A 16,563-nucleotide genomic window follows, 5' to 3' on the forward strand; every position below is an offset into this window, starting at 1 on the left:
AATAGATAATTTATGACAAATCTTGTAAACCTCCACGAGACTTTTGAGAGCAGCGTTATATAAGTATAAATAAATAAATAACATACATACATACATACATACATACATACATACATACATACATACATACATACATACATACATACATACATACGTGCAATGACACAGTAGCAAGACTTACTACCCCTTCCCCAAACTTCTCCATTGATCAGTATTAGGCTCCTCCAGGTTGTTTCTTAAGTCCAGAAACACACCAAGAGCTCCAACCTAGAAACATTTTATGTAGTTTGACTTTCACTAAACCAAATTGCAGAATGATGAGCAAAAGGCATTTCAGAGTGTTTTTACTACACCACCATTTAAGGTGAGACTAGATCCTTTGATCAGACAACTCAGAGAGTGAGCTTTTCCTGTTCTCAGATCAAGACTGATCCCATTGTTCAGTCCTCTAGCCTGAACCCTGGAGCTCCTTTAGCTCAGAAAATGAAAGCAAATGTAAGGAACAGAATATTTAGCATCTTTCCAGATTGGGATTCTTGATTTTAAAAAAAGTGCCTATCATATATATCTTATATATACAGAGAGAGAGAAAGAGAGAGAGAGAGAGAGAGATGGTAATATAATCACATTTCGAATTCTTATGTACATTTTCCCCTTCAGATTGGATCAGACATTTGTGGTTTCATTGACAATGTCTCAGAAGAACTCTGCAGGCGGTGGCTACAACTTGGAGCCTTTTATCCATTTTCCAGGAATCACAATGCGGATGCGAATCTTGTATGTCTTCTCTTTCAAATCAGATAAGGGTTATAACCTTTTCAATCCTGGCCCCAACCTGGTGGAATGAGCTGCCTAGAGAAATGAGGGCCCTGATGGAGCTATCAGTGGTCCACAGGGCCTGTAGAATGGAGCTCTTCCTCCAGGTCGGACTGAGGCCAGGGTGAGGAGGCCCCTCCTCAGACTACATGGTGACATCTACTGTACCCCACCTGAGGATAGATGGCTGTGGGAAATGGGGAAGGGGGGGGGGTTTGCTGCCAATCTTGGTTCAGGTTGCTTTTTAATGTCCTGTCAGCATTGTTAGGGGACTAGATTGGGTTTTATATGTTTTATGAGGATTTTATATTGTAACCCGCCACAAGTCTCTAGAGAGTGGTGGGCTAAAAATCTAAGAAATAATAATAATGATGATGATGTCTAGAAACCCTCCTATTCTCAAAGATAACAACTGTCACATTCACTTCTAGCCTAAAGATCCTGCATATTTTGGAAAGAATTCCCTTCTGGTGAACTCGACCAAACACTACCTCAATATACGCTACACTTTGTTACCGTACCTCTATACCCTCTTTCACAATGCGCATACAAAGGGGACAACCGTTGCAAGACCAGTCCTGCATGAGTAAGTTCTCTGGTTTCTTTTCAAAGCAAAGATCTTGTGTAGTGACCAACAAAAAAACAAAACCCTTTGCACTAATCTGCATTTTATATTTCAGATTCACAATAACCTGTAATGCATTTTCTATGTACATATGAACATGCACAAGGTCACTATTCCTACATTTGAATCTCAGAAACCAGAAAGAGATTGATCATAAATGTGCAGCAGATAACCTCCCTACAGGTTGACTCACCAATGTGCCCAGATACATTATTCTCGGCCTCTGTTTCTGCACGATTTCCAGGTCATTCAGTATAGTGGAACGACATTGAAAAAGTGACTCCTTGGAATGGCACCTCCTCTACATGATCGCACTTTGCAGATGGCCAGGCAATCATGCTGGGGCATGGAGTGGGCCATCATGTGTGCCCATTCTCCATCCCCACCTGATAAGTCAGTGTGCAGAGGAGCCATCTGTATTGGACGATCGTGTTCTATTCCTTAAGGTAAAGGTAAAGGTATCCCCTGTGCAAGCACCGAGTCATGTCTGTCCCTTGGGGTGACGCCCTCTAGCGTTTTCATGGCAGACTCAATACGGGGTGGTTTGCCAGTGCCTTCCCAAGTCATTACCGTTTTACCCTCCAGCAAGCTGGGTACTCATTTTACCAACTTCAGAAGGATGGAAGGCTGAGTCAGCCTTGAGCCGGCTGCTGGGATCGAACTCCCAACCTCATGGGCAGAGCTTTCAGACAGCATTTCTACTGCTTACCACTCTGAGCCACAAGAGGCTCTTTCTATTCCTTAGTATCCTCTATTCAGAGGACAGAGAATTACTTAAGATCTACGATTCCAATTAAAAAAAAATTCTACAGGATATTTCATGTCAATTTTTCAGAATAATCAACTTTGACATTTCAGGGTTGACTTGTTCAACGTGCCATGGTTGAAGGTTTTACGTATGCCCTGGTGTGTGTAAAGGTAAAGGTAAAAGTATCCCCTGTGCAAGCACCGAGTCATGTCTGACCCTTGGGGTGATGCCTTCTAGTGTTTTCATGGCAGACTCAATACGGGGTGGTTTACCAGTGCCTTCCCCAGTCATTACCATTTACCCCCCAGCAAGCTGGGTACTCATTTTACCGACCTCGGAACGATGGAAGGCTGAGTTGACCTTGAGCCGGCTGCTGGGATTGAACTCCCAGCCTCACGGGCAAAGCTTTCAGATGGCTGCCTTACCACTCTGCGCCACAAGAGGCTCTTCCAAAGTGGTGTGTATAGGGAGATCCCATATTGAGTTTGGTTTTAACATAAGGTAGCCACCATTATGAGTCCATGTGGCTGCATAACTAGGCTGACTCCATGGAAATCAATAGCAAAGCCTTTTCAGACTGTGTGTACCCATTGTAAGTAATGCCACCGTTCAAGGATGAGAATAAAAAGCTTGTATTTATGTGTTGGCCTATAGGATGGTGGGGAGCTACATTGTAAAAACTGCACACCTCTCAGCAGGAAGAGATGATTAGCTAGATCCATATCCCTCTGAGCTTTGTGAGGGAAAACAGTAGGATACGGCTGAAATGATAAATAACACATATTGTGTATGTATATTTTGGCCAATGTAAATGTATGAGTTCTCTTGATTTGGGTGAGTCAAACTATCTGTCTTTCTCTACAACAATTACAGAAGTAAAATAAAGCAAGAATGGAAATTGACACTGTTTGGCTGTCTGGGATTAAGTAAAATACTGCTTCACTACCAATTCCCAAGTTTTAATGTCGCAATTTATAACCTAAATTCCACAGAGTTAAAACATCACCCATAACCAAAGGCGGGAAATAAAAGGAACATTAGCTTTCCCTTTTTTATTTAGGTTCTACTCAGATAGCACCACATGGGACATTGACAGGCAGTTTTTGTGGGGATCTGGACTTCTTATTACTCCAGTGCTGGATCAGGTATGTATACTTGAATTTATTAATCTCAAATCATATATACACTTTGGTTGGCTAGCCAGGCACGACTTAACCTGGGCTGAATCTGTACTTCCTTTTTTTATTCCATTGTGGATCCTGCTGAATTAAGAACTATTTGAACTTGGGTCTTCCTCTATCTCCCCACCTTCCCCATTGAAACAGAAAAGTGTTCTGCATGTGATTAGGGAAGCTCAGAATGTGGGTAGGAGCCAAACACAGCAGGAGCCTCTTTCTTTTCTTAAAGGGGCAGGGCAAGGATTGGAGACAGCAGAGGAGGGGGAATAAATCTAAGAGGAAAATCTCTACTGAGAGAAGTTAGGGTTTCTGGAGATTCTGCTGAGAATCCTGGGAACGAGGAAGCCTTTGAACTGATACCCTGGCCAATCAGGGCTTTTTTACAGCATTGGAGGCTAGAGGCAGCAGTTAGTTTGGGGGAAAGCAGAGAGCTGCACCTTTGCTCCTGCCATTTTTTTCAAATATCGAGAGTTTTATCCATTCCAGGATATTACGGGGGAAAGGTAGGGTCACTTTGGATCAATCATGCTTGTTGCAGATGAAAGATTTAAATCGTCCAAAATCAAAATAGAGATTACATTCAGTAGAGATGGCAGGGACTGGATTGACCTAGGGTTGGAATAAAAGCTCCATGTAGATTCAGCCCAGGCTGACAAAGAAAACGGTGGTAACATACAATAGAAATGGACACTGGCCAGAGCATTATACAACTAAAAGAAGCAGTGCAAGACACGGTGACAGCTGAGCCATAGAATCGCCAAGCTTATACCATAAAGCTATGAGGAAAGTATGACACTGAAGTCATTATATTCACTATATTTGCAGGAATTTTTAATGGGATATGAACTGCAGACTTTTTTTTGGGGGGGGTGAGAGTTTATCTGGGAGTATATTTTATTGTCTTTGTAGTGTTTTATTAGTCACATTAAGCCGCGAGGAAAGACAAGATATAAATATTTTTAAAGATAAATATAATACTTTATTCTGAGCAGAAGAGGTTCAGAAATATCCATTCTTTTGTGAATCTGAGAGCATGATTTTTAATGAGCTAAAACCAGGAATAGAATCCCTTACTTATTGGCTGGACCATGAGTTAAAACTGATAAAACGCTGCTCCACCCCCACCCCCACCCCCAATGCTATTTCAGGTTAGAAAAACAATGTGGAAGAGAGGCAGAAGGCCCTCTTCCTCTCACACTGTGGTGATTCTAACAAGAATTCCCCCCCAGGTATTCTTAACAATTCTTCCCTACAAAATTTAAATCTCTTCTAGTTTGGCCCTGTAACTCAAGAGACCTGCGTTCAACTCCACTCAGCCATGATGTTCATGGACTGACGTTCATGATGTTTAGGACAGTTAGTCTTTCATTTAAGCCTGATTTATCTCACAAGGTTGTGAAGATAAAATGAAAAAGGGGAGAACCATGAACCCTAAGATCTTTGGAGGAAGGGGGGGGGGGTAAATGTAGAATTGATATTTCTACCAGTAGAATCATTCCAGGGTCAGCATCCCTGGAGAGAAATCCATTCAGAAAGCCATCGAAATGCAAGGCACATTGAATAGTCTTGAAAGAGTAATGTCCTTTTTCACAGTCCCCACACCTTCTGGCTTCTGCTTTCCTTCAAGCTACAATTAAAATGGATTCCATGTTAGCACCTCTATATTTAACATATCTCTTCCTCTTCATTTGAATCAATGAATGTTTAATTTCTTAAATTCTAGGGTAAGGTCACAGTGACTGCATACATGCCAGATGCTGTGTGGTACGAATACGAGACCGTAAGTACACAACTATTGTTTAATGAGTTATTGAATACATCTTTACAAAAATAATGGAGTGGCTTTTCTTATATACTTATGTAGGAAGGAATGATTTTCAAGAGCCTGGGTGGTGTGTGTGTGTGCATATATACACACACACAGTAGCACAGGAATGCAATGAGTACTAGCAGTGCCCCCCCCCCCCCAAGGGCGCCACCTGTGGGAGCCACTGGTGGCTCGGTCAACATCCCTGCAGCCAGCCGGCCTGCTGCACAAGCTGGCAGCTGGGTCGAGCAGCGGGCTGGCCAGGGCACTGCGGAAGCACCCTCCTTGGCATCCAGGGAGCGTGGGGCTGCAAAGTTGTGTGTGAGCGTGTGGCTGCAAAGTTGTGTGTGTGCCTCACAACCAGCTTCTGGCAGTGAGCGCCCCAGGGGCTGGCCCAATCCAGGTGTGCCCAGCTTTGCTGGGCATGCCTGGCTTGGCCCATGGAGCTGGAAGTAATGTTTGGATACCCAGATGGGTCTCGGATACCTCTCCACTCAAATTGGCTCTTGAAAAATATATAATGGTTAAGGATAAGGATATATATACATACACAAACACACACACACACACACACACACACATACATACATACATACATACATACCAGGGAGTAACCCCCCCCCCCCCTAAAATTCATAAATGCAGTGCCTGGAGCTTAAAAAAACACACACACAAACAAACAAACAAACAAACAAAAAAACCAGGTTCCCTCAGGGACTGCTGCTAGGCAACCATAATATTCCAGGATGTGTTTCTATGAGTAAAAAGATAGGGTGAAGAGGCAGGTCTATTTTGCCATTCGAGGGAGGACTTATTGGGGCCAGGCCTGACAAACATTATACTCCAATGAAGTCACTTCCCTACCCAATGCTTGCTGTACCCCAAATGCTGTACCCCAAGGCTGTACCCCAAATGTTCAGGCATTTCTAAACCTTGATCTGGCAACCCTAGAAGGAGAGAAGGAAGCAGAAAAAGGGGAGACACTGTGGGGGCTTTTGGGAAAGGGAAAGAGGAAATAGTGGGGGAGGGGAAAATGAGATGCCTCCCACCAATCCTTGTGGGTTACCACTTGTAATATTGTTATTATAAATTTGATCCTTTTTGGGATAGCATCTTTCCAGTTGTGTGCATCAATCCTTCCAATGGAAATTTAATCAAATATGTATTTTAAGCACACCAAAATTAAGATGACATTTTTTTCCCCCTGGCCATAGCATGTGTGATCATGAGGAAGTCAATATGGACCTGGAATCTGCAGACACCACATGCATAGTTCATAGTGATTCCTAACCCACTCACTGTATTGTTAGGGCATACGATCACCCTGGAGAAAACAACACTGTGAGATGTACCTTCCAGAGGACAAAATAGGCCTTCATCTTCGAGGAGGCTACATCTTTCCGACTCAGCAACCAGCCAACACCACAGTCTACAGGTACTTTTTGTGGGTCAGGCTTGGAGCCTCATTTAATTTTAGTATTTTTATAATTCTTATTTCAGGCATTTAGCCATGTCTTGTTAATCCTATGTCTTTGTGAGTGAGCTAAGGATTACAAAGTGCATCCAAGATGAATAACCAGATGTCTAGGATCTATTCTTTTACCCTAAATACTGTTGTGAGAGTTTTCTTTAAAAGCATTCTGAATATGTTGATTTCCATTTGGAGTTGAAGAGGTCCTTTAGGTCAGGGGTAGTCAACCTGTGGTCCTCCAGATGTCCATGGACTACAATCCCATGGATGGAATTGTAGTCCATGGACATCTGGAGGACCACAGGTTGACTACCCCTGCTTTAGGTTATCTTGCCTAAGCTCCTGTTCAGCACCTGAAATCGAAAGCTAGAATATTCCCTACAGATGACTGCTCAGGCTTTGTTTCAAGATCTTCTTACCCCCAGTAGTTGGTTCCATTGTCAGACTATTCTAACCTGTTACTACGTGTCTCCTATTATGTTTGGGGATGCCTATCTTCAGCTTCGGCTAGTGATCCAACAACTGCTCTTCCTTGGCAGATAAGATCTTGTAATTATGGTGCCTGCCCTGGTAACATGTAGATCAGACTACTGCAGACTGTCCAAAAGGTCTAGTTTATACAGAATATGATGTCCAGTTTTGGCTACCAATTTGTTTCTGGGCTCGATTCAAGGTTCTCTTATTGACCTTTAAGGACTTGCATGGCTTGAGGCTAGCATAGTTTAAGGACTGTCTACTGTACATGACCAATCCAGTAATCTTTGGAGAACCTCTTCAAGTGCCCTCACCACCTAAGGTTGCATGGGTAGTGGTGGTGATGATGAAACTCCAGGGAGATTCATTTGCCTCTTTCTAGCATTCATATTCATCCTTAGCTCTCATTGGCCCTCCAGTCTGCTTATATATTTCTGTTAAATTATTTAAAATATATTTAATCTGTATTTAAAACACTCTTTTCATTGTTTGCTGCCTTAGGGCCTCTTATAAATATTTTAAATAAAGAAATATCAGCAGAAACCCACTCTCCAGTAATTTAAGATCTAATCTTGTCCTCTGGAGGCAGCAGAGAGGACATTTTTTCACTCTTCCATATAGCATCACACGGAAGCCAAAAAAGAAACAAACCAAAAGTCAACAAGTATCATGTCTCTACATCCACATCTAAAATGACACTGTGATGATGTACAATAAAATCAGAGTCCGGTAGCACCTTTAAGACCAACAAAGATTTATTCAGGGCATGAGCTTTCAAGTGCAAGCACTCTTCGTCAGACTATGATCTTCTTATATGACAGGGAATATATAGCAAAAATGCTGTTACATCAGTAGACTGTGTCACAACCAAATACAGCCAATGATAATCCTTTGTCAAAGCAGCCAATCAATCCCCAAGAATTCAGTGGACTTTACAAAGAGAAACCAAAATGCTGTTACCCGAGATCAAAGGCTATCACCATACGCGGTCAGGGCCCAGTGTACCTGAGGGACCGCCTCCCTGCGTATGCCCCTAAAAGAGCTCTGCGCTCCACCGCCACCAACCGGCTAATGGTCCCTGGCCCTAAAGAAGTCCGCCTGGTCTCGACCAGGGTCAGAGCATTCTCTGTCCTGGCCCCCACCTGGTGGAACGAGCTCCCAGAGGAGATCAGGGCCCTGACGGAGCTTAAACAATTCCGCAGGGCCTGCAAAAAGGAGCTCCTCCACCAGGCATTTGGTTGAGACCAGGCACAACCAACAGCGAAAGAAGGGCCCCCGCTCCCCCCCACTCCTCCCCCTCCCCCCCTTCCTCCCAGAACTCCACCAGAGCGCTCTGGACCTGTTGTGGTATTGCACCGTTCCATCGTTATATTATTTTATTATATTGTTATACTGTTACATTATTCTGTTATATGGTTACAACCACTGTTATTAATTACTGTATGTTTTAACGAAGACTGTTTCATGTATCGTTGACTAGTTTTAATGTAAACCGCCCTGAGCCTTTGGGGAGGGCGGTATATAAATCTAAATAAATAAATAAATAAATAAAATAAATGTTGCTTGTTCCATACAACTGTGAGACATTCCTCCCAGGGAAATTGCTGGTAACTATTCCAAGGCCAGGGAGTCAAACTCAAGATTCCCTTACAATGCCATATCTTACAGTCACATTATCACAAATAAAATACATAGTGAGTAATATGGATACACAAGTTGAACAAGGTTAGCATGAATAGTGAGATAAAAAGCCTTGGTCCCTGTTGAGTCCTGGGTATGTCATAGTATTGAGTTTTGTAATAACTTGCATTTCTGCAATCTCCCTTTCTAGCCTGTTCTTGAAGTTCCTTTGCAATACCACAGCTATGTGATGATGTAGTGATGTATGAAGACTTTATAAACTAACAAATCACTCTCACTGTCTCTCAGATAGATAGATAGATAGATAGATAGATAGATAGATAGATAGATAGATAGATAGATAGATAGATAGATAGATAGATAGATAGATAGATAGATAGATAGACAGTTAAACAAGACTGTGATAGTCATCCTAAATTATGATAGCTTGTAAGTGGCCACAAGACCTTCTTGCAGGGAGTTGGATGAGATGGCCTATTTGACCCCTTCCAACTCTGATTCTATGATTCTTTATATTCTATTTTATTGCAACAGAATAAGCAGCTGTCTAATAATGGTCTTTGGCCCCACACAATAAATACAACTTTGCCATGCAAAGTAGGTTCTCTGCTATAATCAGTTAACAATTGACAATAAGTGCCAGATGCAGTGGGAAACACTGAGGTGTGATATATTAATTTTTGAAAGTGGTTTCATTCTTAGGCTCAATATTTGCCATGGATTGTTGTCAGCGCCTGCAAAACTGAATGCACTTTTCCCAACAAACCAGCTCACAATGATAAATTTGTGATATTGATATTCTAAGAAGGACAAGCAGAGACAGAAACTTGGATTGAATCTACAATCATTGATTGACCCCACTAGCTGGGCTTGTAAATGTAAAACTTCAGGTCAAGTATACTAATTTAAAAATGTCATTGCTTTTTTAAACAGTCGTTTAAATCCTATGGGACTTATAATTGCTTTAGATGACAACCAACAAGCACAAGGAGAACTTTACTGGGATGATGGTGAAAGCAGAGGTAAGGACACTAATACCGGAAGCCATTTGTGTGTAAACATTGACCAATCATTTTGCCGAGCTCAGACCTATTAGATTATGCAAATTATAACTAAGAATGTGTGTCCTGATTTGAGGCCAGGCCAGGTTTCAAAACATTATTCTACGTGGTCATTATCGGCTGGCATATTAACTGCTTTATATATTTGGCCACATTTTTTTCTTGTGCACTGTAGTTGCCCCAGTAACCCAATCTGATCACAACAAAGGATTTGAATTGGCTTGCAAATGGATGAACATCTACTGAGAAAACCACAATGGTGGTATCATTCTTGTGAAAAATAAAAATGAATGGGAAAAACAACAAGCAAATGAATGTCAGAAGTCTGAAGAAATGGATGAGATTCTCTTCCTTTTCTTATCTGTTTTCATCACCCTTTATCTTCCTACCCAGAGTGTACTTTAATTTTAAGTGATGGCAGTTGCCAGTCACAATTAGGGTAGCTGTGGCTTGGAGGATGGATGTCCAAGAAGACAGGTAGCCAACAGGTAGACAAATGGGTGGAAAGTGAAAATTCCTCTCTTCTTCATTTCAACTTATTGTGCTTGGGCACCCTTCGAAACGTATTTCGCAGGGTCTCTTACATTAGGAAAACTGTGTTTCCCAGTCCACCAAGACAGTTGCCATCAAAACAATGTACAAAGTAAAAATAAGGGATATCGTATGAAGGAAAATCCACCCATCAACTGATTTGCTGCCTGTCTGTTCATCTGTCTTTGTGCAAGTCACCACTCAAATGACAGAAACACCAGTCCCTTCCATCAAAGAATAAATGTGATATGAAGAAGAGAGGAACAATACCTTGAAAATAAGAGCAAAAAATGTGTATAACAGTGAAAATCATGAATGTGACTGAGAAAAAATAAGTTTTGAAATGAAACCAATCAAAAATGTACATCCCCAGCTGTAGCTCCTCTTAGCACTGGATTGTTGAGGTATGCTCAACAGTTTAACTGGATGATCTTCTTATCTGTACCTACGGTTGTCAGTTCCAGGTTGGGGAAAACCTGGTAACTTTGGGAGTGGAACCTGCAGAGGTCAGGGTTTGGGAAGGGATGTCATTGGGGTATAATACCAAACAATACTGCTGTTGCCTGGAGATGAGCTGTAATTCCAGGAATCTTCAGATCTCACCTGAAGGCTGGCATGCCTATCAATACCTTAAAATTAGTATTAAATATAAATGTACATTTAAAAAAAAATAAAATAGATAAATAATAATAATAGACATAACTTTTTAGCTGTCAGTTATTTAAATACTTTAAAAATCTGAAACCTAAATCATATTACCGCCATAAACGTACTTGAAATATTTTGATGCTGGATTGTTTTACATATATGGCAGATGTAGGTAAAATATAAAATAGTGGGGGAAATAAGCAGGTATGTTTCATCTCCCCCCCTCCCAATTTCTATACTCTTTAGTATTTGCATCAGATTGTGCTCCCCCTATGAAACACTATAAGTTTTTTCTAAAAAAAAAAATATTGAGGAAGGAGAATAGGTCTCTGGTGAGTAAGAAAGTGTTAGATCACTGTAAAAAGGACATTTAAGAGCTATTATTTATCACCTTTTTACCTTAAAGCTAATCTATTCTAAGATGAACTGGTCTTCAGGTTGGTCTGACCTCATGTTCATATGATATCACCAGAGAGATGGGAATGACTCCGACCAAAATCTATCATTACTGGAAAAGTAAAAAGAAAAACGGGGAGGGGGACAGGACTATTTTAAGGAATAGTATCTCCAAAGTGACACATTTTTAAGACTTCATTTATATATCCCAAGGCTCTTCTAACAAATTCTCTATAGGTAGCCACGTAAATCACCTACAGCCAAAATAACAAATGTTTATGTGGTACTTTAAAGAGTAGGGTAACGGTGACATACACTTTGTCCTCCAGAATGCACTTCATCTGATTCAGTTCCAAAACACAGAACAGGAATAGATTTATCAGAAATTCACTGGAATATTTTGACCCAAATTCAAGACCCCACACATTTTCATATTAATTTCATATGAATAAGGACAATGGGCCATGCCATAGTAGGCTCCTGTATCATCTTTATCATCACTACTTTCCTCTACTGCCAACTGCAGTTGATTTATGGAAGGGCCTTTTCATTTTTAGAAGCACAGTGTCTGAGACAAAGCAATAGCTGAACTGCTTGCAATTGAGGAGGGGGGAGTCAAGAAAACAGCAAATACAAAAATGCAATTTGTTCTTATGTTTCAGGCTAATGAGAATTTTAAAAGCTTTTCACAGTGACTTAAACATTTATACCAAGAAACTTTTGTTCCAGTGTTTTCCCAAAACACTCCAGTACACATTCTTTGAGTATTATCTAAATCTTTTGGTTTCTAGAAGGCTGATACCCTCTTTCCAGTACCCAACCCCCTTATTTTGAAACACCAGTACTCTTCATAATTTTTAATAAACTCTCAAGGTCTCTAAAGGCAATTTCTAACCACACCAGACCAGGAGTCTCTCCATTATTCCACGTTCTCACCCTGTTTTAACTGGATAGGGAAATTCCTTTTCTCTCTATAGGATCTATTCCCTTTCCTTGGCCCAAATGAGAATCTCCATCTAACTACCCAATCATCCTTGTCAATTTCCCCCAGTTCTCTTGTCTATGTTGAACTGTTTTCTGCCCATGCTGAAATCTGGCTGAATTATTCTCCTCAGCATTCACCTCTAATTTTCTTTCTGCTCTGCTGATGCTAACCAAACAGATAGCTTGAAGCAGCCTGCCAATCAAGGTTCTCTGTTTCTGTGAAGAATTGACCCTTCACAGTCCTTCAACTATTTGTACAGCACCTAAGCTTTTAAGAAGTACAATCCATCACAGAGGGGAATGCATTTCCCCTTAATGGAATTTTCCACTCAGTGCATGACTGACTTAGTCCTCTTTATGGTTCCAATTCACTGTCTTCCTCTGCTGCTTCTCTAGAGGGATTTATCCCTTGATTTAATGGCCAATGACAATGGTGCTTCAGTACTCAACTAAGCTCCACCTCTCTGTGCTCACATTTTCAGAAGCATAAGGGAAGATGGGTTGGCATTACTGTCATGCTACTCTTTGTGAAGTGGTGAAAATTTTTCATATGGCTATGAACATTCTTTGTGGAAGATAAGCCTGTTCATAAGAGGACAAATGATGTTTTGGTGATTGTATTTCTTCCATAATAGTTTTTAAAAATAATAGTTAGATATCTTGCCTCTAAAATACAATTCATTTTTTCCCCTTGCAAAAAAGTGAAGCATCATGTATAACCTTTCAGGCCATCTGCAGTCATTTAAATCTCATAAAAGCTTGGGCTGCCTTAAAAAAGAAAAGAAAACCCTATGATTTGGCTGATAATTGCTGCGATAAATATTGAGTGCCTTGGGCTGTTGCTGATCATACCACAATAGGAACGGGCTCTGATTCTTTCCCAGGCTTAAAGTAGCCAAGTTTTATTGTACTAATTTTCAACAAACAAAACAATAGAAAATGTTATCATTTTCTCAAACAAGACCAGGACTGACCATTTTTGCAACTTCAGGCTTGCTAGTAAAGTTTTCTTATTTTCAAGATTTCCCCCCCCGCCTCTATTAATAATTGGCCCTCAGTCGCTCCCAGCATTAGGCTCTTCTCCAGGGGGTCCTTCCTTCTCATGAGATGGCCAAAGTATTTGAGTTTCATCTTCAGGATCTGGCCTTCTAAGGAGCAGACAGGGCTGATCTCCTCTAGGACTGACCGGTTTGTTCCCCTTGTGCATTACGAGCTCATACAAGGACAGAAGACACTTCTGACTTGGGCTTTTGGAGTTTTTAAACGTAGCATTTTAGATGCTTTCCACATTTGTAAAAACATCCTCCTATATGTATATGACCCTATTATGATAAAAAAATATTGCACTCTGTAACTATGAAAGCAGCAACATCAGGTTGAGCTTGTATTTAAGCAATACTTCCACGGTATTTCTTTCCTCATAGCAAATTTAACGTGTATTACTATTAATATGATTTGATAAATTTTTGCCATGTGACATTTTTTTAAATCAACTGTGCATTCCTTTCTCAATATTTAGATGCATTTTCATCTGGAAACTATCTCCTTTATCAATTTACTGTCAGCAATGTAAGTACATTTTTGATAACACTACAACTTTAAATGAATGCAATTCTCAAAGGTCTTAAGATTTTGGGAGGAGGGGCGGAATGTTGATGTCAAATAGTCCCTGGATATTTACTGAATACAGAAATATTTTTTTCCAAATGTTTCATATCTGTATTTCATATCCTATGATAAAGACATTCAGTATTCTATGCGAATTTGGACAGTTGGTGTATAATTGTTTGATGGCTGACATGCTGTAGGGTTGGAATCAAGTTTGCAGAAATATTTGCTTTCCTGCCCCCAAAAGCCCTAGAGGCTTCTAGAACACTGTACCTGCCTTCCCACTGTGAAAGGCCTTTTCTTAGAGGCTGCATTGGCCTCCCTGGGGCTGGCCTGCAACCCAGCCACTCCCTCCCTCCCTCCCGGCAACCCTGCTTGGCTGGCTTACCTTACAGCTGCCATCTCTTCCGGAGGGTGGAAAGAGGAGGAGGAGGAGGCAGTTGGGGGCAGGACACCTCCTACCTGATTGCTCCTCCTCCACAGTCAAAAGGTTGAAAAAGGCTGGTCCAGGTGGTACAAAAATCTCACGGACCCTCTGACTCAAAGTCGTCGTATTACATCATGCCCCTATGATAGAAGGGGTTGGTAATGTGTATAGAGGCCCTTCATTAACTATGTTATAGTAGCAGTTACCAAATAACCATATTAGTATGCCATCTAATTTACAAAAAGAAACCCTTAGTGCTTTCACAGAGACACTTTCAGTCCCCTTTCAATGTACCTCAGTTATCATTTGCATGTGAGTTTTGCCATTCCACACACAGTAAAACCCAGTTGCAAAATTGATTGAAAGGATGAGCTTCAGCAAGTGTAAAAATGCCTAAATGGAAGTTTTCATTGTTTAACCCTAATGTCTCTATATCATCTATCTGCCTTGTTTTTAGGGCACCTTAGTCATGAATCCAGTACACACCTACCAAGTTCCAAATAACATAAAATTTGAAGAAATCAGAATTCTTGGTTTACCCCTTGAGCCTACAGACGTGATGGTGAACTCAGTTCCCGTGAATAATGACAGTATCAGTTACAGTCCAGGAGACAAGGTAAATACAATGCCAGGAAGGCCCATTATGCACAGCCGCCGAAACGGCGATTTCGGGTCACATGGAAAACGCGGAGGGGGAAGAAGTGAAGCAAACCGCTTATGTACAGGACGGGACACAATGGCGGCAAAACCCAGAGTAACCGATTATGCACGTGGCGAACCCGGCGCCGCTTCTGGTTGCGCCCCGGTCATCCGGAAGCTGCGCTTTCTTCCGCGTTTCGCTAACGCGGCTTTTTCGGCGGCATGCACCGAATCTGCGGCTGGTTGCAGCCGGCTCCATGCGTTATTGGTGATTTTAGTCGCCACCATTCCACCCCGAATGTGCGCTATCTCCCTCCCCTGTGCATAATGGGCCAAACTGAAGCTTTTCCAGATTAAAGAGGTATTTTTTTTAAAAAAGCAATCAAAATGCACTCATTTGGATGGAAATAATTACACCAGTTACATGAACCATGGTGCCCAAACAAGATTTTAAACAAAAGAAACTGTTGCAGCTGAAAATGCTAGTACAACTTCCTCCTAGGGTATGGGTAGATCTGCAGAAAATAGCTCGTGGGAACTTTAGGTGCATCAAGACTTGGAGGTAAGTCAGAGCTAAGGTATCTAACTGTGGTTGAAAACATGACAGTTGTTTTCATGATATAACCCTTAGTTCTGGACATTGAGGTTTTTTTTGGCGTTAAGGTTCTGAACTATATGCTGAGGTTGTTCCAGGTTCAAAAGAATCTCAAGGCAATGAAACACGAGATCCAGGTTTGCTTAGGAGGAGATTTTAAATAGAGCTTCAAGCTTACAGAAAATGCAGGCTAAGCTTCTATACATTGGTCCTTGAGCATGTGCTCATACAGTAAAGCTTGCCAGAATCTGAGACACCATGTATAAGTAAAACTTGGCATCTTATACCCCAAACTAGATTTAAAGCCCGTTGTATGTTTAAATACAACGGGCGCTAGAAAGTGTAGATTTGAGAGTGCTGTTGGTGGCTGGGTGTTGGTGCAAGTGGTATTGTAGGTGTTTGGGCAGAGTGGATGGGAGAGGTTCAGGAAAGTGAAGATATAGTTGGTGGGAATGTGCAGTAGTGTTTTGTTAAGGAGGGATTAAAGTGGTAGTGTAAAAAGGTAGTGTATGGCTATCTTGTGAAGAGGCTGAGTTGGAGGGTGGTGGGGTTGTCTTGATGTGGGGAGTTAAGGGGGGCATAAGAGAATAGGTGTAGAGTATGAAAAGTTTGTTGGGCAGGAGGCTATCAAGGAGTGAGTACGGAATGGGACTGAGCAAGAATGGCACTGAGACAGTACTGCAGAAGGATGAAGGAAGGAGGAGAAAAGGCAACGTAGTTTGTGGTAGTAAGAAAAAAAGGTTAAGATTTGTGCAAGTGTCAGGCACAGTTGTGGTGGGATGTGAAATCCACCCAGCCACCCACTCAGTGTCTCTCTCTCTCTGTTTGTGTGTGCGTGTGTATCTCTCTCTTTGTCTGTCTCTGACAAAGAGTGATTGCACTCGAAAGCTTACGGCCTGAATAAAGATCTGTTG

At 41.4% G+C, this 16,563-nt stretch overlaps 1 protein-coding gene across 1 annotated transcript in view; it reads left to right on the plus strand.

The window, feature by feature from the left end:
* Window positions 1-16,563, plus strand: part of SI (sucrase-isomaltase) — a 107,574-nt gene that overhangs the window by 43,625 nt on the left and 47,386 nt on the right. Inside the window, exons 17-24 of the mRNA XM_077348509.1 lie at window positions 661-777; window positions 1,248-1,402; window positions 3,250-3,334; window positions 5,091-5,147; window positions 6,485-6,609; window positions 9,694-9,782; window positions 13,900-13,949; window positions 14,873-15,031. Coding sequence (XP_077204624.1) covers window positions 661-777; window positions 1,248-1,402; window positions 3,250-3,334; window positions 5,091-5,147; window positions 6,485-6,609; window positions 9,694-9,782; window positions 13,900-13,949; window positions 14,873-15,031 — 837 coding nt within the window. The remainder of the gene's footprint in view (window positions 1-660; window positions 778-1,247; window positions 1,403-3,249; window positions 3,335-5,090; window positions 5,148-6,484; window positions 6,610-9,693; window positions 9,783-13,899; window positions 13,950-14,872; window positions 15,032-16,563) is intronic.

This window comes from Paroedura picta, chromosome 8 (assembly GCF_049243985.1).
Source record: "Paroedura picta isolate Pp20150507F chromosome 8, Ppicta_v3.0, whole genome shotgun sequence".
Taxonomy (NCBI): Eukaryota; Metazoa; Chordata; class Lepidosauria; order Squamata; family Gekkonidae; genus Paroedura; species Paroedura picta.